The following is a 19,921-nucleotide window of genomic DNA, read 5'->3' as shown; positions in this document are numbered from 1 at the left end:
ATCCAGTGAAATTAGACACAGCCATCTGGATGATACTAAGAACAAGGCGGTGAATGGAAGATGGTAGTGTGGCGGTTGAGGGTGTGTCAAGCTTTGAGACTTTGTTGTGTCAGAGCTCAGTTTCTGCTGAACACTTGAAGTCTGTTTTGCTTTGACTAGGGTTTGTTCAAATGTGTAACACCCGAAAACAAACTTACAGTGCCTTCATAGCTCAACCATAAATTTATATTGAGACGCAAATGTGATAAATCGACTAAAGCTAGTGCATTACAGAGCATGTGGGATGAAAAGAATGCAGGCTTTTCAAAATTTATTACAAATAAAGATCTGAAAAATGTGGAAAACACTGATATTTAGCCCTTTTACTTCTGATACCTAATATGCTTTATTACAAACCATGAATTGGATATGCTAACCATATGGAAGAAGATGCCATGATCAGATAAGAATGAAACTGAACTATTTGGCCTACAATCAACACGACACGTGGCAAAAAATTAAGACTGGACATCACCCTGAACACACCATTACTATAATAAAGCATGGTGATAGCAGCAACATACTGTTGGAATGCTTTTCTTTAGCAGATACATGGAAACTAGTCAGAACTGATGATAAGAATAATGGAGTTAAATACCAGACAAAATCTGTTAGATGCTTTTTTGCTTGAGACTGTGGCAGAGGTTCACATTCTTGGTGGGTCCTAAACATCCAGCCAAGACTTCAATGAAATGGTTCAGATCAAAGCATGTACACATATTGAAATGGCCCAGTCAAAGTCCTTATATAAAGCCAAGAATCTATGGCAAGACTTAAAATACTGCTCACAGACACTCATCATCCAATCGGACAAAGTTGAGCAAATATTTTTAGTCCATTTGTACAAAGCCGACAGATATGCACCCGTGAAGAATTGCAGCTGTAACTGCTGCTAACAATGGTTCATACAAAATATCATCTCAAGAGGGCTGAATATATATCCTGCACATATAAAAATAAGTGCAGGACACACATTTTTAATTAAAAATACATTCAAATCCATTAAAGTTTGTCATCATACGGTGACTTAATTTGAAAAAAGAATCATGAATACTTTTGCAAGTCAGTTTAGCACAAGTTGCGCTGTATTTATAGAGCCATTTCAGAATGGATGCATGCTTGCAAGTGCAGAGAGTGATTCACCCTAAACCACAGGGGTGTGTTCAGCAGACAGGGTGCTGACTTACAGTACACACTCATCACAGTGCCAGTTTGTTCTTCCCATGTCCCCCCCTCTTTCCTCATAAGTCAACATCTATCGCTCTCTCTGTCCCTCACTAGGCTGCTTGCAAGCACACATGTGCGGTCAGTCAAATTTCAGCCAGGGGGGTGGGTTTGTAATTTGCTGACACAGAAAGCGAGTGGTATGATCATGCTGAGCACCGGCTCGATCCTCTAAGAGCCCGCAGTGAATCGTTCAAAATAAATCACTCACAGATACTGCTGGCCCTAAAGATTAAAGTGCATATGTGCGTGGCATCTCTGTAAATTAAGTCTGTCTGCGTGTGTATTAGGTGTTTTTATACAGTAAATGCCTTAACCTAAAGTCACAATGTTTGTGAGCTTTGCATAATGTGAAGGCGATGCAAAGAGCCTCTGGGTCAGTGCTGCTGCCGTAAACAGTTGCATGGAAGTGTCTACACATGTACCAGCACCAATTGGCTCACAAAAGCTGTCCCCAGGGAAATAAGGGCAGCCCGCAGGGAATCGTTCAAAATAAATCACTCACATATACTGCTGGCCCTAAAGATTAAAGATTGTGTATCTTTGAGAGATACACAACAACTGTATTAGAGTTTTGTGTTGGTCTAGTATGTGCATTATTTTGTGTTCTTTCATTAGTGAGAGAATGCGGGGAATGCTTAAATTATGCAGACAGTGTTGTGTGTGAATTTATTTTGTCTGTGCATAATCCTGTCTCTATTGTTTGTTTGGGTTTGCATGTACAATATGTATGTGCATATGTTGACATAATGTCTCTGCCTAAAGGCCATTTTAATGCAGTGTGCTTTCTGATGACGTTTTTTTAGCTCCATATGGTGTCAGAGGTGATAAATTGGCTCCAGGGGCAGCACTGAGCAGCTGTGAACTTAATGCTGAACGTCGGCCTTTACACTCTACGGTCCAACGGTCTGTGGCTAAGTGAGTGGTAATAAACCCGACATTCGGTTTGCTGTATTGATGTGAGAATAAATCCACACATCTTACTGCCTCAGCCATTGTCTTTTATGTATTGAATTTCTCTTGTTGTGGAAACTAGAGAGTTGGTTTGGGTTGCATGGTGGCACACTTCCTTTCTGGTGTAAATTTCATCCAGGGGATGCATGGAGTTTGCATGTTTTCCCCATGCATGTGTATATTTCCCCAAGGTGTTGTTTCTTTATTTTACCTTATAAAAATGTGGTTCTTTTTGTTACTGTGTTCCCCTGTGTAACCCTGCAAAACCAGGCAGCCATAGACAATGAATGAATTAATAGTGATGTTGCTGTTTCATTAGTTTTAGGATTAGTTGAACCTGTAGAAACAACTGAAATGCTTGAGGCTAACCACAGTTGTGTCATCAGTGTATAAGATGTTCACTTAAAAAATTACCCATGTTGATTGACTTCAGGGACTTGAGGACTGAATTTTGTCTTCCAATTAACACAATGTACAGGGACAGGCTCACTTTAGTCAATAAAAGTGCATTAATCAACACTTTGGCTCGACCTAGGCGAAGCAATCTTCCATACATTAACCTGATTTTGACTTACAAACACTGTGAAAAAAATGCCCTCTTACAGATTTCTTTCATTTTCTTTTTTCAGTCCCACTTGCAATGTAATACTAATGCCCGTATTACATTTGTCAAAAGGGCATCTTAATGGTAAATGCCCTGTCCTTGTATAGTGCTTTGTCAAGTCCAGAGGACCCCAAAGCGCTTTACGCTATATTCAGTCATTCGCTTATTCACACACACATTCACACACTGATACTGACAAGCTACTAAATTGTAGCCACAGCTGCCCTGGTAGTCTAACAAAAGCGATGATCCCTAAAAATATTCTGTGGACTATTGGTGGAATTGAAGGAACTACTCTTTAAAAAGTTTCGTATTAAACAGCCTAAGTTTAATGCAGCCAAGCAATGATCATAAATCACAACACCAAGTTAAAAATGAATGGTTTAAAAAAAAGGTTTCACATGACCTAGTCAAAGTCTGCAACCAATCCATTTAAGATGCTGTGACATGACTTTAAATAAGTTGTCTACGCCTGAAACCCCTTCAATGTGGTGAGCAGTTAAGTTTATCTTTGTAAACTTAACTTTACAAAGATAAAAACCAAAAAAAAAAAAAGAAAAAGAAGCCTGCCAAAACTTCAGTAATGAAAGTAAATGTATGAATTCACAGAAGGACATATATTACTTGCGCCATGTGATATTAGCAGCTGTTCAGCTCATCTGTGCTTGTGTTTTATGGGTTCTGACTTTGACTCCATTCTAATATTTGGTAAATAAACTTAACCTAACAGCATTTAGGGCATGCACCTGAGAGATTTTCTGATATGTATCAATAAAATACTGAGGGTATTCACAGCATTCATGATGGCACCAATGATGCCAACCTTCAAATAACTGCTTGGGCCAGAATGATCATGTGGCGTTAATATCAGTATCAAAAAATTATTCCTTAAGATTCCACAAGGTGTCTATAAAACATTCCCATGCATAAAGGTTTAACTCTATCGAATTTAGTTTTTTTTTCTTGTAATGTAAAAAGTCTTTTTCTTTGTAACTGTTGATTGAGCTCAAGAGGATTGGAAGTTGCACAGATGGCTTTGAGAGAAGATAAGGGAACTAATTCCTCGCCTTCTCTCCTCTCTCTCTTTGATCCTCACCTCCCGCTTCATATCCCTTTGATTGCCATGTTTATGACAGCTCCTTCTTCCTTTTCTCCCCTTCCCTCTTTGCGTTCTCACTGTGTGGCATTGGCGTGTCAGCAGTTCGAAGTGAGCTGCTCTCTCCAACGCACAAACACAGTGTCAGCCGCACATACTCAGAGCAAGACACACCCCGCCTCCATTCTTACAGAGGTAAAGCGAGTGCGCCAGCATCCGTGATGAATAATTGAGTTATCTGGCTCCATGCAGAAATAGCAATCTCTCACATAAGTGTGAAAACATTACTTGCCACCAGAGACCTGGGAACTGGTGCTGCCACGTGGGTCTACACGTGTACAATGCGTGTGATCCTGTTTGCATGACTTTTGTAAGGAATTGTTCCTATGAATGTGAACATTTTGAAGTGGCGGGATTCTAGAGTCATCAGCTTCATGACGTAAATATCCACCTGTCATAAGTCCGAGCTGTTATTCGTGTCATGGATAAGGTTTTGAACTATATAGAAAAAGAAAAAAATTGTGTGACAAAAACTTTTTTAACATACGAGTTATTTTATACATTGTAATTATTTAATGGAATCACCACAATTCATTTTATGTACTTAGAATGTGATGCATGACATCCAATTCAATTAAAATTATAATTCAAAAACTAAATGACCAATAATGCCCAAAGTATCCCTAGATAAAAAGACAGATTGGTTAAAAAAAAGTGATCTAAGAAATCTAGTTGACTTCATCTAATCATTGACATAGCAACAATCTTTCAGCTGCGAGAAACAATCTTGACACTTCGGCCTGACCATTTAGGAAATGTGGTGAAAATTGTAGAAAGAATTAGCACCAAGAGGAGCAAAAGGATAGGTGGTCTGTGCTCTGGAAGGCTGCAGCCATCCCAGCCACACAGCTCCTCCCCCAAATACCCAAATCCTCATGCCGTCTCCACAGGCTCCCTGACTAAACTTGCCGTTTTACATTTTCATGACATCCTTCTCTCTGCTTGAAATGGAGTCCCATATCGCCTCATCACCAACCCTTCAACTTACCCTCCCTTGGCCTAGCCTTCGAGGTCATAAGGGTCAGCATTCCCAAGGATGCAGCCTCTGAACTGGGACAGAGTTCATTTTGAAGCAGATTGACTTTGCTTATAGGTTATTCTACAATTATAACATTGTATATGTTCATTTTTAAGTAAAGTTAAAATTTATTGAAGTGATTTATTGTAAGTTGTTTGCACACCAAGGTATTAATGGACATACAGTAGTTAAAGCATTTTTATTTATTTTTTACCCCTCCAGGGGGTCTTTTGTGAGCTCTAGTGTCCCTTATACGACAGTAGGCTGACAGGAAACGAGGAAGGAGAGGGGGGAAGACATGCGGCAAATATCATCGGGTCCGAGAGTCGAACCTGCGACGGCCGCGTCGAGGACTGAAGGCCTCCAAATATGGGTCGCGCTAACCCCTACGCCACCATGGCACGCCCATAGTTAAAGCATTTTTGACAAATTCACCTTTGACGCTAAATAAGCTACAGTGTCAGTGCAACATAGAGTTTGATTGTTGTGACAACATCGTTGCATCTTTAATTCTAGCTATTTAAATAATCGTCTCTATCATTTAGATTAGGTAGAGCCTAGGCATCCCATCTGTCTTGGAGAAGACTGACCTGATGTTGATCAGCTCCGAGGCCTGCCATATACTCTCCGTGTTAGCAGCTCCCAGGAGCCCTCTGAAGCGATCCGACTGGTGACACAACAAAGCTGAGGGAGTGGAATCACAGGAAACTGACAAATAAGGCCAAATCTGACAGGCGAATCCTCCGAGCAGCTCCGGAGTCTGACAGATCCTTCAGCAGAGCAGCCAACGCCCCTTGCAGCAGCAGCAGCAGAGGCATTCATTACCATGGTTTCATAACACTACAGTAGAAATGATAGTGTTGATGAGAAAGGCACGAAATGGTGATAATCATGTCACAGGTTTGAGATAAAGTAGTTTGAGATGAGTGTGCAGGTGGGGTTTAGTGGTGATGGTTGGTGTCCACAGCAATAATAATGAAAACTGGTATTTAGAGAGGTGCAGCAGCAACAAGGGGCTGCGAGGAGGGGGTGGGGTTAAACCAACCAGCTGTTAGGTCTAAAAGCTCTGAGCCTCGTTGTGGGGAGACGGTGGCAGATTAAACGGCAATCCTGCTGATCCAGCCCACACATATACTCTCCCCACTGCCACACACACACACACGCACACACGCACACACACACACACACAAAAGAGGAGGTGTTGCTATGAGTGCTCAACTTATTTTTAGCTCTGCCGTAATGTTTTCAAGAGATCTAGTCCAAGTGTGTGACAGACCGCTGCCATAATAGGTAACAAACCTGGACGGGACAGATGCTGGACGTTAGTGGGGTTAAATCTGGGGCAGGCCGCCCCAGCGTGGATGGCTTCAGCAGCTGCTGATGTAGTGGGGGTCAATTGGGAGAGATGCAGGGACGAAGGTGATGTAATGCTGACTCTGGAGATAGCTGTGAAGAACAAAAGAAATGTTGGTGTTGGGATGTAGTTCTAAAAGCGCACTGCCCTGTGTTTGGTAGTGTTTGTCCAGCAACACGTCAAATTAAGACTGGGTCAGCATATACTGTATTCTTCAGCTCTATTCTCCTGGACTCTTCTTTACTTTGAAAACATTCCTTAATCTGCCCTATGGAGACACATTTAGACCAACCCAGGAATATCATTACATGGAAAAATATCCCTGGATCATTTGAAATCCTGTTTAAATGTTTCGCTACATTGCAACTTTAAAGTCAGCCATTCCTGCTTCTGCTATTCACTCTCCCTCATACTTTTGTTCTGGTCTTCCCACTCTCCCTCTTTCTCTCTCATTCCTTTTCTCCCTTGACGTTCTTGCTGTGACTTCTGGTTCTGCCGTCTGCCTGTCTCCCTCTCGTTTTTTTTTTTTTTTTTTGGTGCCAAATGGGGGATTGGGAGGGCTCCTCCAAATTGGCACACAGATGAATAATGCATCTAAAGCAAAAGCAGAGAGCTGGGGTTGGGTACAGCTATCTTGTCAGACTCTTTTCCAGTGTGTTACAGTTAGGTAGGGAGTTCATCCGATACTTCAGTGGAGGAAAACTGTTTTTCTTCAGATTGCTTTCCATTCACATTTAATTTTGCAACTGAATGTTTAATTGTATCCATTATGCAGTAAGAAGACTTGACACATGCTATGAAAAATTTTGGTGATTTTTTGGCATGTTCTTGACAAGACCCCCTGTTTTTCTCAACAACACACATGCATAATGCATGCTTTCGTTTGATTCTGTGTGACTGCATGCATGAGTTTGTATTTTGCCCGACATTCCCAAACTGCAGTCGAAAAGCTAACCGCACTCGCGAGCATAAACTCACAGTAGAAGCATCATTAAAGTAATGAGGAGGAAGTTAGCACTGAAGTCAACCATAAACAGAGAGGAAGAGCGGCATCAAGGGAGAGAGACAGAGAAAGGGAATAATTCCTAATCCCATAAGGATAAATCTTAATCCTGAATGTTGCTTCTGACTCATTCTGGTTAATTAAGTCGAGTCAAGTGAGAGGAAAATGGGGTCTTGCCTTCTCTAAGTCTGTAGGATCAGCACAATACTCTACGTGGAGCTTATGAGGTCTCTCATTGGAAGTGTCCTCTGTGTTCTCCAAAAGCAGAGATGGAACAAATTGTATCCAGGCTGTTTTCATAAGCTCACTCTAAGCAGCTCTTTTATTTTACAGGAATTTCACTCTGGCTTCCCATCAGGTCTCATATTTACATACATATCACTAGTTCGTACCCTCATTCAGTGTTGGGTTGCAGGCTGTGTATGCTAACAGTTTCATTTATCACACTTTATCAGTTAGCCCCCATTTATGGTAGATGTTATTGCGCTGCACATCCGGCACTCAGCAGTTAAAACATGCACACACACACGCAGACAAACACACACGCTGCCTGAAACTCAGAGAAAACAAAGAAATCTGTTGAGCAACCGATGGGAATTTTCTTTTGTTGTATTATGGTGGAAAGATTTCGCCATGCGACAAAAGGATGAGGCAAACAACTGAAATGTCAAGATCCTGTGTAACACTAAAAATAAAAGACCTAAGGGCTGCCATCTGAGTACATCTTAGCCACGCCGTAGTGCATGGAACAGAGGAAACAAACATTTCTCTGCACCCAGCAGCAGCATCTGAAGTAGAGGTGCCAACAGTTCTCTCCTAAAAATAGAAGAAAGTGTATTTTGAAAATGTTTATCTACTTAACATTTAGTGCCCTTAAGAATATAAATATGTATGTTTCCAGCATGTCATCATGACATATAAATGTGTAAAATGAGTATTTTCAAAGAACAGGCAACCTAGTATGTTCAACAGCATTATATAATTCATAGTAAAACTCTCTATGCAATACAAAGTCCTGTTATAAAGTTTTCTTTTCTCTTATTCTATTTATTAATTTATAAAATGCTAACAATGTAATAAAAATTCTGTAAAAAAAAATTACGCAAAAAAAATATATATGTGCATGTGTTCAAAATAAGTACAAATGAAACAACAATTTATAAACCATAACAAGTGGGCGAGGCCAATGCTTTATTAGTCTCTGGTTTAACAGTAGGAGATTCTTCATATGATAACTCTTTGAAAGGAGTTTATACTTTGGGAACGCTATGATAAAGAAATCGTAGGCTATTAAAATGTTGCCATACATTTATACTGGAAACCGACCTAAACAGTAACATTCATCGGTTTTTTCTAGAACAATCTTTGGAGAAGAGAAGAGATGAAACACTTGAGTAAAAATAGAAATGTATGCTTGTTATTAAGAGGTAACCCTTTACTTGCCACATCAATACTTACTCATTAAGAGACGGATACTGCCTAAGGCTTTTAGCAGATTCCAAATCATATTTGTTCTGCTTATGAGATTAGAGCTTTAGTGCGGGACAAATAGATCCGCAGGTTAAGTTCATTGGATGTGACCGCTGGTAGCAAGTCATTTAGGGGAAAGCAATAAATTACAATCTGAATTTCCAAGTGTCTGTACAAAGTTTTTCTACCCCATGTGTAGGTGTCTGAGGCTTTGAGATAGGGGCCTGGAGCTGATAGCAGAAATGTCACAGGGTTAAGCTGCAGCCCATCTTACCTCAGGTTTTCTCCTTTTCTACCTCCCCTACTCCTTCATTTCATCTTGTTATGCTGTGGACACAATGAGATTTCTTGTTCCCTCTTATGTGCTGATGAACTTGAGATATTTCCCCCCACAATTGCCCTCTGTCAACCTTTTATTTTTGTCCAACAGATTATGTGCACATCACTGACTGTTAGCGTGATTGATTGACTCAGAAGTGGAGCGTAAAAAGGGCGCAACTGTTTTACAGGTTGATTTTACTCACAGATCAGTGGTGGGAAGGTGATGTGTGCAAATTTTTCACACAGGGAGGTCAGAGCTGTTGGCCTTTTAATGGTTTCTTGGCACGATGGGCACAGGCAGTACACAAACTCCTTGGTAGCTGGAGTGAAATTCACTTAAATGGACTTTTAATGTGATGATAGAGACTGAGCTCAGAATGGTTTCAGCCAGGTCAAAGTCTGTTTACAATTATGAAAATTGCAGAGATGCAGGCTTTTTAATCCAGTGTGAACCCAAAGGAACAATGTTTGCGGTTCGTTTTAAAATGATGAGTGAAGGCAGATGAGAAAATCAGGAGACAGTGATGAGTAAAATGGCAAATCTAATGAAAGAAAAAAAAAACAGGTGAAGCTACATTTGAATTTCATGGCAATTTACATATTATCATTTATCTATCAAGACAAATGAAAATATGAGTAAATGGGCTAAAATGCTAACGGTTCCACATTCCACAGTGATAAATTTTCTGTGCACAGCTCACAACAAGCCTCAATATGTCAGTTAAAGAAGCTGACTTCTCAGACGGCTGTATCAGAAACATAAATCAGAACACTGATTGGAAGGAAAACCTAAATAGATGCATAACTGCAGCAATGTGAGTCTTGAAAAGAAAGAGATCATGAGAGATTCAAAAGACACTTACTGCAGCTGGAGGCAGTGTTTCAAGAGCCACCACAAACAGACTACAACTGTGGCATTTATTGTGTAAGCAACTTCTGAACCAGAATATCAAAAGTTGTGAAAACTCTACAGAGCCACTATGGAGTATTGTCAAAAGAAAAATGAGTGATCAATCCAACAACACAAACAAACTGACGGTCACACTATTAATGCACTAATTTATTCAAAAGGAGCCCCTCACAAGTATTAAGTGCATATGCTGTACAATGAATTGATTTTTTTTTTAGAAGAAGAAGAAACTGTCATTGAAGTGTTATGATGTTAAATTCTCGTTTGCATTACAAGAAAGTAAGCCATAATCATCAAAATTAACAGAAATAAATGTTTGAAATAAACAAATGAGTATCAGTAGTAAATGCACAATAATATTCAAATATACTGAAATTCATCTGTACATGCACTTTATTTCAGGCTCTGAGATTACCTGAGGGAATTAGATCCAACTAAATAATGAAGGTTGTCATATAATCTGACCACATTGAGAGGTGAGATAAAAGGAACATTTCCCGTACTTCATGAAAACACATGATTGTAAATGCTATAAATAGATTTCTGAGAAGCAGATGTGTGCGTTGGTGTTATATGAATGTATTGTTACTTTATTTATAGCGAAACTACATGCCTGTTTTAATGCAGATCTTACTAACCTAGAAAGCGATCTTACCTCAGTGAAAAAAAATATTTCATGAGATTTTGAGATATCATCTTTGAAAGTTTTGAGATGAATGTAAAAATATATTCCACTGGCTCTAAATAGTGTCTTAATGTTGTGGTTGGGAGATTTGTTTCAGGGACAAATGAATTTCATTTTGCCTTCATTATATAGTCAGCTTTGACAATAATAGCGCAAATACCAGCAAGTTTACAGCAAAACCTAGAAAGAAATGTATTAATAACTGCAAAAAATTGTTCAAATAAAATGAAGAAAAATGCATGTGTCTACTTAATTACTGCATTTTAATTTGTCAGGATCTTCTAGCTTCACCAGTGAATGGAAACAGTAGTATTTAGCATTAGATCTTAACATGATAATGGTGTTCTCTTTCACCTGAAACCAAGTAGCTACACTTCCTGAACCTAACCATAAGATTGAGTTGCTTAAGTGAAACCAAACTTTGCAAACCTAAAGTCTACAGTGTGCCAGAAAGCAAAGGACAGATAAACAGCAAAGAAGAAAAATCACGAAAACAGAACTGTTCAAAAGTTACATCAATCCAAGTTTGTTGGTCAACTCAATGAGGATCCCCTAAATCATCAAGATAACCATCATATCTTTTTTTTTTTTTGCTTCTCAGATTCCTGAAACATATTCATGTTGAGCATGTGTCAGGAATGGAAAATCTTTTGTATCTTGGTTAGCTTTGCAAAAACTGCAAGGGGTGTATTTAATTGAATAAGGATGAACAACATGAACCTCTGAAGAGCAATGTGTTGAAAACACATTTAAAAAATAAACAAAGGCAGTACAATGCCCTTGTACATCTGCTCATGCTTTCTATATTTTCAAGGACAAATAACAATTCTAAATATTCTTCACAATGTTTGATTTTCCAATTAAAACAATTACAAAAGTGTTGAGAGTCTTACTGAAGCCAAATAAACCTTCTCATATTTCATTCTGATCCTCAGTCATAAACTCTACTAAAATTTAGTTTTCTCTGCTATACAACAGATCTTGGCATTTTCTAATGACTTATTACGAGACAAACTTATTACCCAATAATGAGAGCAAATCATCTGAATATTATGTTGTCACTATTGTGTTGCTTTTCCAGTCTTAAAGTGGGTTTACTGAAAACCCCTGTGGTTGATTTAGGTTCTGCCTCCAGTTGAAGTAAATACAATGGCAATGTTAAAAAAAAAAGATAAACAGATCAATATTCAAGAGAAAATGTGAAAGAGAGGTTAAACAATTCAATTTTAATGAACACTTGTTTACATTCAGGATGCTGTAATATGCCGTGATACACAGATGTTAAAAGGGTAAAAAAAGTTGCTATAACAGCCAGCTTGCTGATATGTCAGGCTAACTGCGTTGACAGTTGTCAGCGTAGCAGGTCACATGATACAGACAGACAAGATGTGACAACTGCCAGTGCAGTCTTTCTTTTAACTGTGATCATCGCACTTAGAAATCTTTTCTTGTTGGGGAAAACCCAGACTTCTTAAATCAGCAAAATAATGTACAGATTGGCAAGTTGAGCACACAAAAGTAGGCTGTGGTTTTAATATGTAGCGGCATTGCTTGCTCGCTAACAGTATGGCTGAGACTGACAAAAAAATTACAGCTAGAACACAAACATCAGAGATTGGTTATCAAGTTTGTTAGAGGTTTTAATAACTGTCTTTTACAAAGTTTCTTGATAAGGACAATATACTGGATCAGTTTGGGACACCCTGACTTCCAACGTGTTTACTGACTATCTTCTGACCATGTTGTGCATCAGTACAGACTGTCTGATGTGAATTTCAAAGACTGTTTCTTCTCCCAACATTGCCAAGCAAATGTGTGTGTGCACCAGATAAGCCAGATTTGCCTCCACAACATAGTTTTTCTTTACCTCTATTTCCAAATTTGAGAAAACCTCCCGATGAATTCCATTTTGTGAAGCTTGTCAATCATAAATCAGGAAGGGGAAAGGAGAGCCTCGCAGCAAACAAAATCAGTTCTAAGAGTTCATAAATTTTGCATTACTTTAGGGAAACACCTGTAAAAAGCTTAAGTTAACCTTAACATGCTTCTGTACTCACCACTGTGCAGAGCTGCCCCCTTTTTGCTTTTTTTCCCCTTTTGGCTAGACCTGAAGTCACTGCTGTTTGGATGCTTTGCCTTTCCAGTAATTGCTTTTCTGAAACAAGAAGCTGAGCCAACGATTTCCTGACAATTGAAAGTTCTCATGGAAACACAATGTAAATACAAAAGTTAATGTCATCCTAGAAATGCAGCTTAATCAGGTTAGTCCTATTTTTAAACCTTTAAAAAGAATGTCCCACTTTGAGAGGAGTCCTGCTTGCCGCCAGGGCTGTTATTCATAATTTAAAAAACTGTTTAGGGAACTACTGTTTAATCAACACAGTTTTTTTATATTCACATATTTGTTTTTGCTTTTTGAATAATTGTAATATTTCTTGGTATATTTACAGTTTTTCTCTGTCACTTTGGTAAATTTCTGAAATCATACTATACAAAACAGTAAGTGCATTTCTCAAAATATTCATACAAATACCAAAGCACCATGGACTGATTACATGCAAACTCCAGTCTCTTGTTCAAAAGCCTTAGTTCATCTCTCAAAAGTAAATATCTGTGTCAATAATATGCAATACTTCATATCAAATACTTGAGGTAACACTGAGTAACTGTAATAGCTATTGTTTTCACAGAATAACAATATTTTAGGTAAAAAAAAAAAAAAAAGCAAACTACAAAACTGCTTCTCCTTTAATGCTGTGTCTCTTTGAACCAGACTGTATGACTGGTTCATACAGTCAATGCTTACTCACCAAATGTGATAATAATATGGTTTTGCAATAACCTATGAAGAAATGTCTATTTTACTAATAAAGACACCAAAACAATGCATTTTGTGTGAGAACCATTTCAAAAAAGTCCAAAACACAATAAGTTCAAAGTGAATTCAACAGTCATTCAGCTGTTTCTCGGCTAGCTCAACACACTTGTATAAAGTCCACTAGCATTAGCATTAATTAGTCTCCAGAAATATGTCCCGTTTTCTACACACTAATCTCAAATTACTTAATGTGACTTTAGTTGACTGTCGATTCAATAACCTCAACATTTGAAGGTAACCAATATACATCAACATACATTTTCACTGACCTGTGATAAGACGAGATAGACACGTTAAGCTTTCTTTAACATCTAACAGGAAGGTTTATTCTTCTTCTGCGTGCCCAACCTTCTCTATGTCACAGGCGCCCTCTAGCGTTTGTATGTGGAATCACACTGAATAAATGAATTAACTTAGAATGACAAATTAAGGATCGAAAACGAAAAATAACATTGAGATGGATTTTTTTATATATATTTTGTGTTTTCATTTACTTATAACAGGGCTGCACTGTGGCGCAGTTGGTAACACTGTTGCCTTGCAGCAAGAAGGTCCTGGGTTCGATTCCCGGCCCGGGGTCTTTCTGCATGTTCTCCCTGTGCATGCGTGGGTTCTCTCTGGGTACTCCGGCTTCCTTCCACAGTCCAAAAACATGACTGTCAGGTTAATTGGTCTCTCTAAATTCTCCCTAGGTGTGAGTGTGTGTGCATGGTTGTTTGTCCTGTATGTCTCTGTGCTGCCCTGCGACAGACTGGCGACCTGTCCAGGGTGTACCCCGCCTCTCGCCCGGAACGTAGCTGGAGATAGGCACCAGCAACCCTCCCGACCCCTTTAGGGACAAGGGTGAACAGAAAATGGATGGATGGATTTACTTATAACTTGTTATAAGTACACAAAAGTATGCAATAAAGTATACAAAAACAATGCATGAAGACCCATGCATCTACCCAAAGTGTAGAATTTGCAGTGCAATATTCCTACACTTTTTAACATTCCTGCTTGTTATCTTGCAGTGTAGTGTGGAAAGAATCTCTTAGAGTGTGATATCCAGCCTCTTCAGGCATCTGCTGTGAAGTTATCACATGCCTCCATCCATGGTAGCCAGAAGGGTCATCTGTGTATGGCTGGCAATCACATATTTTCCATCTCCATGCTGAGAAAAGAATTCTCAATGGGGTTAAGGAATGAGGACTAGGGTGAGAAGAACTCAAATTAACTTATATTAGACAGATATTGATAAATAACAATAATCAGCCTGCAGCAGCCTCTCCTCCTTCACAGTCAAGGTAAGTCGGTAAAAGTGGTTGCGAAACAGGACGATTTCTGTTAGATTGGCAGCGGCACCATGTATCATTTTATGCTGTGTGCGTTTTGTGTGCGTTTGTTCTGGTTTGTGCTAGGCGTGTGTGATCTCAGAGGAAACCTTCCACCCTGTGGTTGAGCTGCACTGCTGCATCCTCTTTTCTTCTGCTGCTTGCATCCGTCCCGCAGTGTGTCTACGCAGCGCTCACTTTGACCTCATTATCACCCTCATTTCCATCAGTATTAGCAGCTGCACCCTTCTTCATCACCATCATCATCATCACCATCATTGACATCTTTATCATAATCGCCCCCAGCAGGCATCACTAGTGCCATCACCGCCCCTGCCATCACTCTCAATATGCTGCCGTTACCACTGTCATCATTTTTGCTGGTAACATTGTGAAATGAAGACAGATGCTGGAATAAACACTCTTGCACCTTGACCGTGTTACACTGTTGAGCGTGCAGCTGCAGGGGCGTCATGCAGAAGCCGTCTCCCCTCGTCCTTGGTCCTTTTCGCTACTTGTGAGGGTTGCATGCTGTAACGACATGTGCTCCCATCTCGCATCACGCTTGCTGGAAAGGCAACCCTCGTATGTGTTTCTCCTCTGAATTTTTCAGGAGGAGGCTGACAAATCGCACACAGAAACATACCAGTGATGACCTCCTTCTCATTTCCTCCTCTTTTTTTTCTCACATTCTCCCATGGCTTGCCCGCTTTCTTTTTCCTCTTACACTGTCTTTAGAGTCTCCTCGCTATCTTTCTTCTTCTCCCTCCCCCACTGTTTATGATCCCCTCTCCTCCTCTCTCCTCCTTCATGTTTTAAGGGAGCTCCCCTCTTCCCTGTCCTCCTTGCATCTCTACCAACTTTCATCCCACTCACTCACTCCTGTCTGATTACCTCTCCCTTTCTCTCCCCATTTCATTCACCATTTTTCCCCATCTTTCCTCTGTGGTGTACTCCCTCTGCTTGCCTGCCTGTCTGTCTGTGGCATAAAGGACTGTCTAAGGCCACTGCTCTGTTAATTCATTCGCTGTGCATCGCCTCACATATCTGCAGGGTCAGGCAGACAGACAGAGAGGAAGAGGAGGAGAGGGTATCTGGAAAAAGAGAGAACACAGAGGGATCAAAAGGAGAAGAAATAAAAGAAAGATGGAGTTTTATCTGCAAAAACAGAAACCCAGAGTCAGAACCAGTTGTTGTGTATCCCACAGTCTCTCCCCCACAAACTTGCAGTAGTGTAGGAGTTATGTCATGACCTGCTTATGCACACTATGTCCGTCTCATTGTAAGTCAGAAATGTAAACATGCTTGAATACAAATATGTTCTCATTTGTATAAGCAAATTCACTGGTTGACTCTCAGTCACCTGTAGTAAACATATATTTTAATATCATTGAAGGAAATATGTCTCTTATTATTTCACCACAATCTTAGTTAAATGTTGACATATCAGGTGGGGAATTAATATGACCTGAATAAGATATTCATCAAAGTGGGAAAAATAAGCACACACGGGATTCAAGTAAGGCAGATGAGTGTTAGTCTTCAGAAATCAGTAAATAGCTTCAAAAATAGCTACTGGGCTAAAACAATTCTGGAATAATCAAAATACTTACCTGTATTGTTACACTGACTTTTCCTCTTCTTTTAGGTCATTATTATTATTGTTTCTTTTTACTAAAAACCAAAGACATGAGAAGGCTATTTGTTTTCCTCCGTTCAAAATACATACATACCTTCGTATGTCCTTAAAAAACTTTTGCAAGGTATGGTGATACGTTTTTGTATGCTTCTGTTAATTCTAAACACAACACACTGCTTCTCTGTGTGACCTCATAGGAAAATAGAGAGAACTCAGATTAGATAGAAAAGCAGATTAAAAACACACAGAAAAGAGTCCAGTACTGACTTGAAACGATAAGTTTAGAAAAGAATGTCAACATTAATATCGGTGACTAAAATGGTAAAAGCGCAGCTTGCTTTTGATAGTGATGCCATATTTCTGTTGCTGAATGAAAAAAAAGGTATAAATGTCTGTTTATTACAAATTTACCTGCAATATGAAGACCATCATTATTGTAACTGAATAAACAGACTCTGTGAAGTTGGGGCTCTTCTTTAACTTCATCCATAAGCAAAAATAACAAAGTAAAAACCTACTTTATGTGTGTTACTACACATATAAAGTTTTCAGTCTAAATGACAATAAAGGGAATACAAGATCATCCCTGTTTATATATACTGTTCAAAAAAATAAAGGGAACACTCAAATAACACATCCTAGATCTGAATGAAAGAAATATTCTCATTGAATACTTTGTTCTGTACAAAGTTCCATTTGCACAACAGCAGGTGAAATTGATTGTCAATCAGTGTTGCTTCCTAAGTGGACAGTTTGATTTCACAGAAGTTTGATTTACTTGGAGTTATATTGTGTTGTTTAAGTGTTCCCTTTATTTTTTTGAGCAGTGTATATATATTTTTTTAACCCTTATCTAATTTTTATTAATCTGTGCATCAAAATGCATGTTGTTGGTTTATGTATTTTTAGATTGAAAATAATGACAGTTCTTAGTTTTGAAGGATTTAATAGTTGAGTGATAAGAGAGAGAAAAAAAAAATCACATTTACTATTTGACCTACTGATTACCAATTAGAGCCAAACAAGAAAAAATAGTGGCCAATTTCAACCTCTGGCTCATTGATCAGTGTATCTTTAGCAAAATCACTTGTTTTTTTCAGCTACAACTAAAAAACAACTAACTCTAGGAGAATGTGATGAACCAACAGCCGACTGTCTATTCATCTGCAGGAACTCTGCTGCTCCGCTTGTGCTCTAGAAAATGTTGATGCTAAAACATTATGCTTGCTTTGTCACACTACTCGTGTATGTTTGCGATTCAACATGTATCACTAAAGCGCCCTGCTTTTGTTTTACTTCCTTTAATCTGTGATTATGGAAGCACTGACTGCATGAGCGCAGTAGGTCGCTGGAATAATGACGGCTTGTTAGCGCAGCTGGGTAAACCTGAGCTGCTTTTAAAGAAGGTTTAGGGAGAATAGGAAGCTACTGCAGATATAACCTGGTTTAGATGCTGTTTCTTTTCAATACTTTGTTAAGAAAATATACTGTGAATGTGCTTGAATAAAATCATATATTCGATTTTTACATTTTTCATTATAGTAGTCAAATCTATCTCCACTAATCCAGTCGTGTAGGACCAGCATGTAAATCTGTCCAGAGTTAATCTTGTCTGACATGAATGAGAATTGTGTATGTTCGTGGAATAGGTTTTTGCGTCAGAAAGCTAAACAGACTTGGAGTAAACATGCTCTCCTATCCTCTGTGCAGCAATATTACTATGATGCATAATCTTGTCTTCTGTGCTTAAGCCTGCTGTGACTCGATTCATACCCCCAGCTGAAGTACAGCCGCAGAGCATGCGGTCCCACTATTACTGCCTATAAGGAGCTCAGTTGCGTCTTCATTCCCCTGTTAAACTAACACAAGGTTCTCTCAGGCTTCGAGAAAGGATGATCAAAGTGTTTTTGGCATGCTAGCTGCTTCCTTGCAAGGTGTTCTATTTTCTGTGCATTATTCGAGAAAGTCAAAAATAGAAACTGATATGTCAGAAAAAGACAGTGATAAAAAGCCAGAGGCAAGTGTGTCCATGCTCACGCACACACATACACACACGCAAAGACACCATCTTTCTCTGTAGTTCATGCTGTGATTTTTTTTTTTCTTCTGTTTCCTTTTATCTCCCATGTCACTCATGTGTTCGCTTTTTCTTTTTCCTTGTGTCCCTGCAGGTTTTCCTGATCACAAGGTCCGATTTGCAGAACTGGCGCTTGACTGAAAGTGAGCAAGACAGAATTTGTGTCATGGCTGACAAGGAAGACCCAGGTTCAGAGCTCCCCTATAAAAGCCTGCTGGTTCTGGGAGCAATCGCAGCAGCCTCAGCCTTTGTGGTCACCATCCTTATCGTCCTCGTCTGTGTAGGTTGCCAAAGGTAAGGCTGTTAATTTTAGTGAGGAAAAAGCCTTTCAAAAGTGCATTAACAGATCACATTGTGATAAATTATTTGATAAATTAATTATATATTAATTGTTGTTATCATTATAAAAGTTAACAGAAACTGATTAAAAACTGATATTAGTAACATAAAATCAATAAACTTACAATATTGAGCTCCCCCTTTGAAAGCCTGTATGTTTTTTTATTTACATGTTTTTTTACATATCCATAAACTAATATTTCTAAGAAATATCATATTATCTTACTAATATTATCTTAGAAATATTAGTCCTAATAACTGAATAAGATCAAGGCTACAATGCAAAAAAGAAAATACCTTTTGAAGTTTTCTTAAAAATAAAAAAGGTCAAATTCTGGTTAGCGTGTTAGGTTGCTTTATGTATCAGTGCAATGGGAAATAGCGCCCCCTCTCTGTGTGGCTGGCTATATGCTGCTGCCTCCTGTAATCAGTGCCATTCTGTGAAAGTCACGCGGTAGGTGAGTTGCATTTTTCAGCACACCGTGTAGAAAAGCATTAGCAATACATAAATAATATTTTTTATTAACTTATGTACATGGAGTGTGATGAATATTTACTGGATGTGTGCCTAGCACCAGCTTTTGCACTTTCAATTTGTTTAATATTGCAAAAACACTCATACTAAAGCGAAATGCTAATGTAATGCTCTGTTGTAGAGTGCTGCGTGAAACAGAGCCGATTGTACTGAGCCGAGCCCGATATGTTCTCATTCAGGTACATCATTTTTTATTGTGTTCTTCATTGTGCATTGAAAATATTGTTACAGTGAACTTGGCCAGTCTGTGTAAAGCTGCACGAGAGTGTGCTGGGTGAAGCTGAGCCGATTGCACGGATCCAAATCCGATATGTTCTCAGTCAGGACATAAATGTCCGATTGAAGTTTTCTTAAAAATAATTTAAAAAAAGGGTCAAATTCTGGTTAGTGTGTTAGATCACC

General features: G+C 39.0%; 1 protein-coding gene across 4 annotated transcripts in view; it reads left to right on the top strand.

The window, feature by feature from the left end:
- Positions 1 to 19,921, top strand: part of LOC102220074 — a 52,006-nt gene that overhangs the window by 13,368 nt on the left and 18,717 nt on the right. For 2 of the 4 annotated variants that reach the window (XM_023335667.1, XM_023335658.1), the window contains exon 2: positions 18,740 to 18,939. In XM_023335667.1, coding sequence (XP_023191435.1) covers positions 18,812 to 18,939 — 128 coding nt within the window. In that variant the 5' untranslated portion in view covers positions 18,740 to 18,811. Of the gene's footprint in view, positions 1 to 18,739; positions 18,940 to 19,640; positions 19,699 to 19,921 lie in introns of those variants that run through there. The other 2 variants (XM_023335674.1, XM_023335679.1) reach the window with 2 other exon arrangements.

The sequence above is a fragment of the Xiphophorus maculatus genome, chromosome 1, assembly GCF_002775205.1.
Source record: "Xiphophorus maculatus strain JP 163 A chromosome 1, X_maculatus-5.0-male, whole genome shotgun sequence".
In the NCBI taxonomy this organism is placed as follows: Eukaryota; Metazoa; Chordata; class Actinopteri; order Cyprinodontiformes; family Poeciliidae; genus Xiphophorus; species Xiphophorus maculatus.
This window is presented reverse-complemented; position numbering and strand designations above follow the sequence as displayed.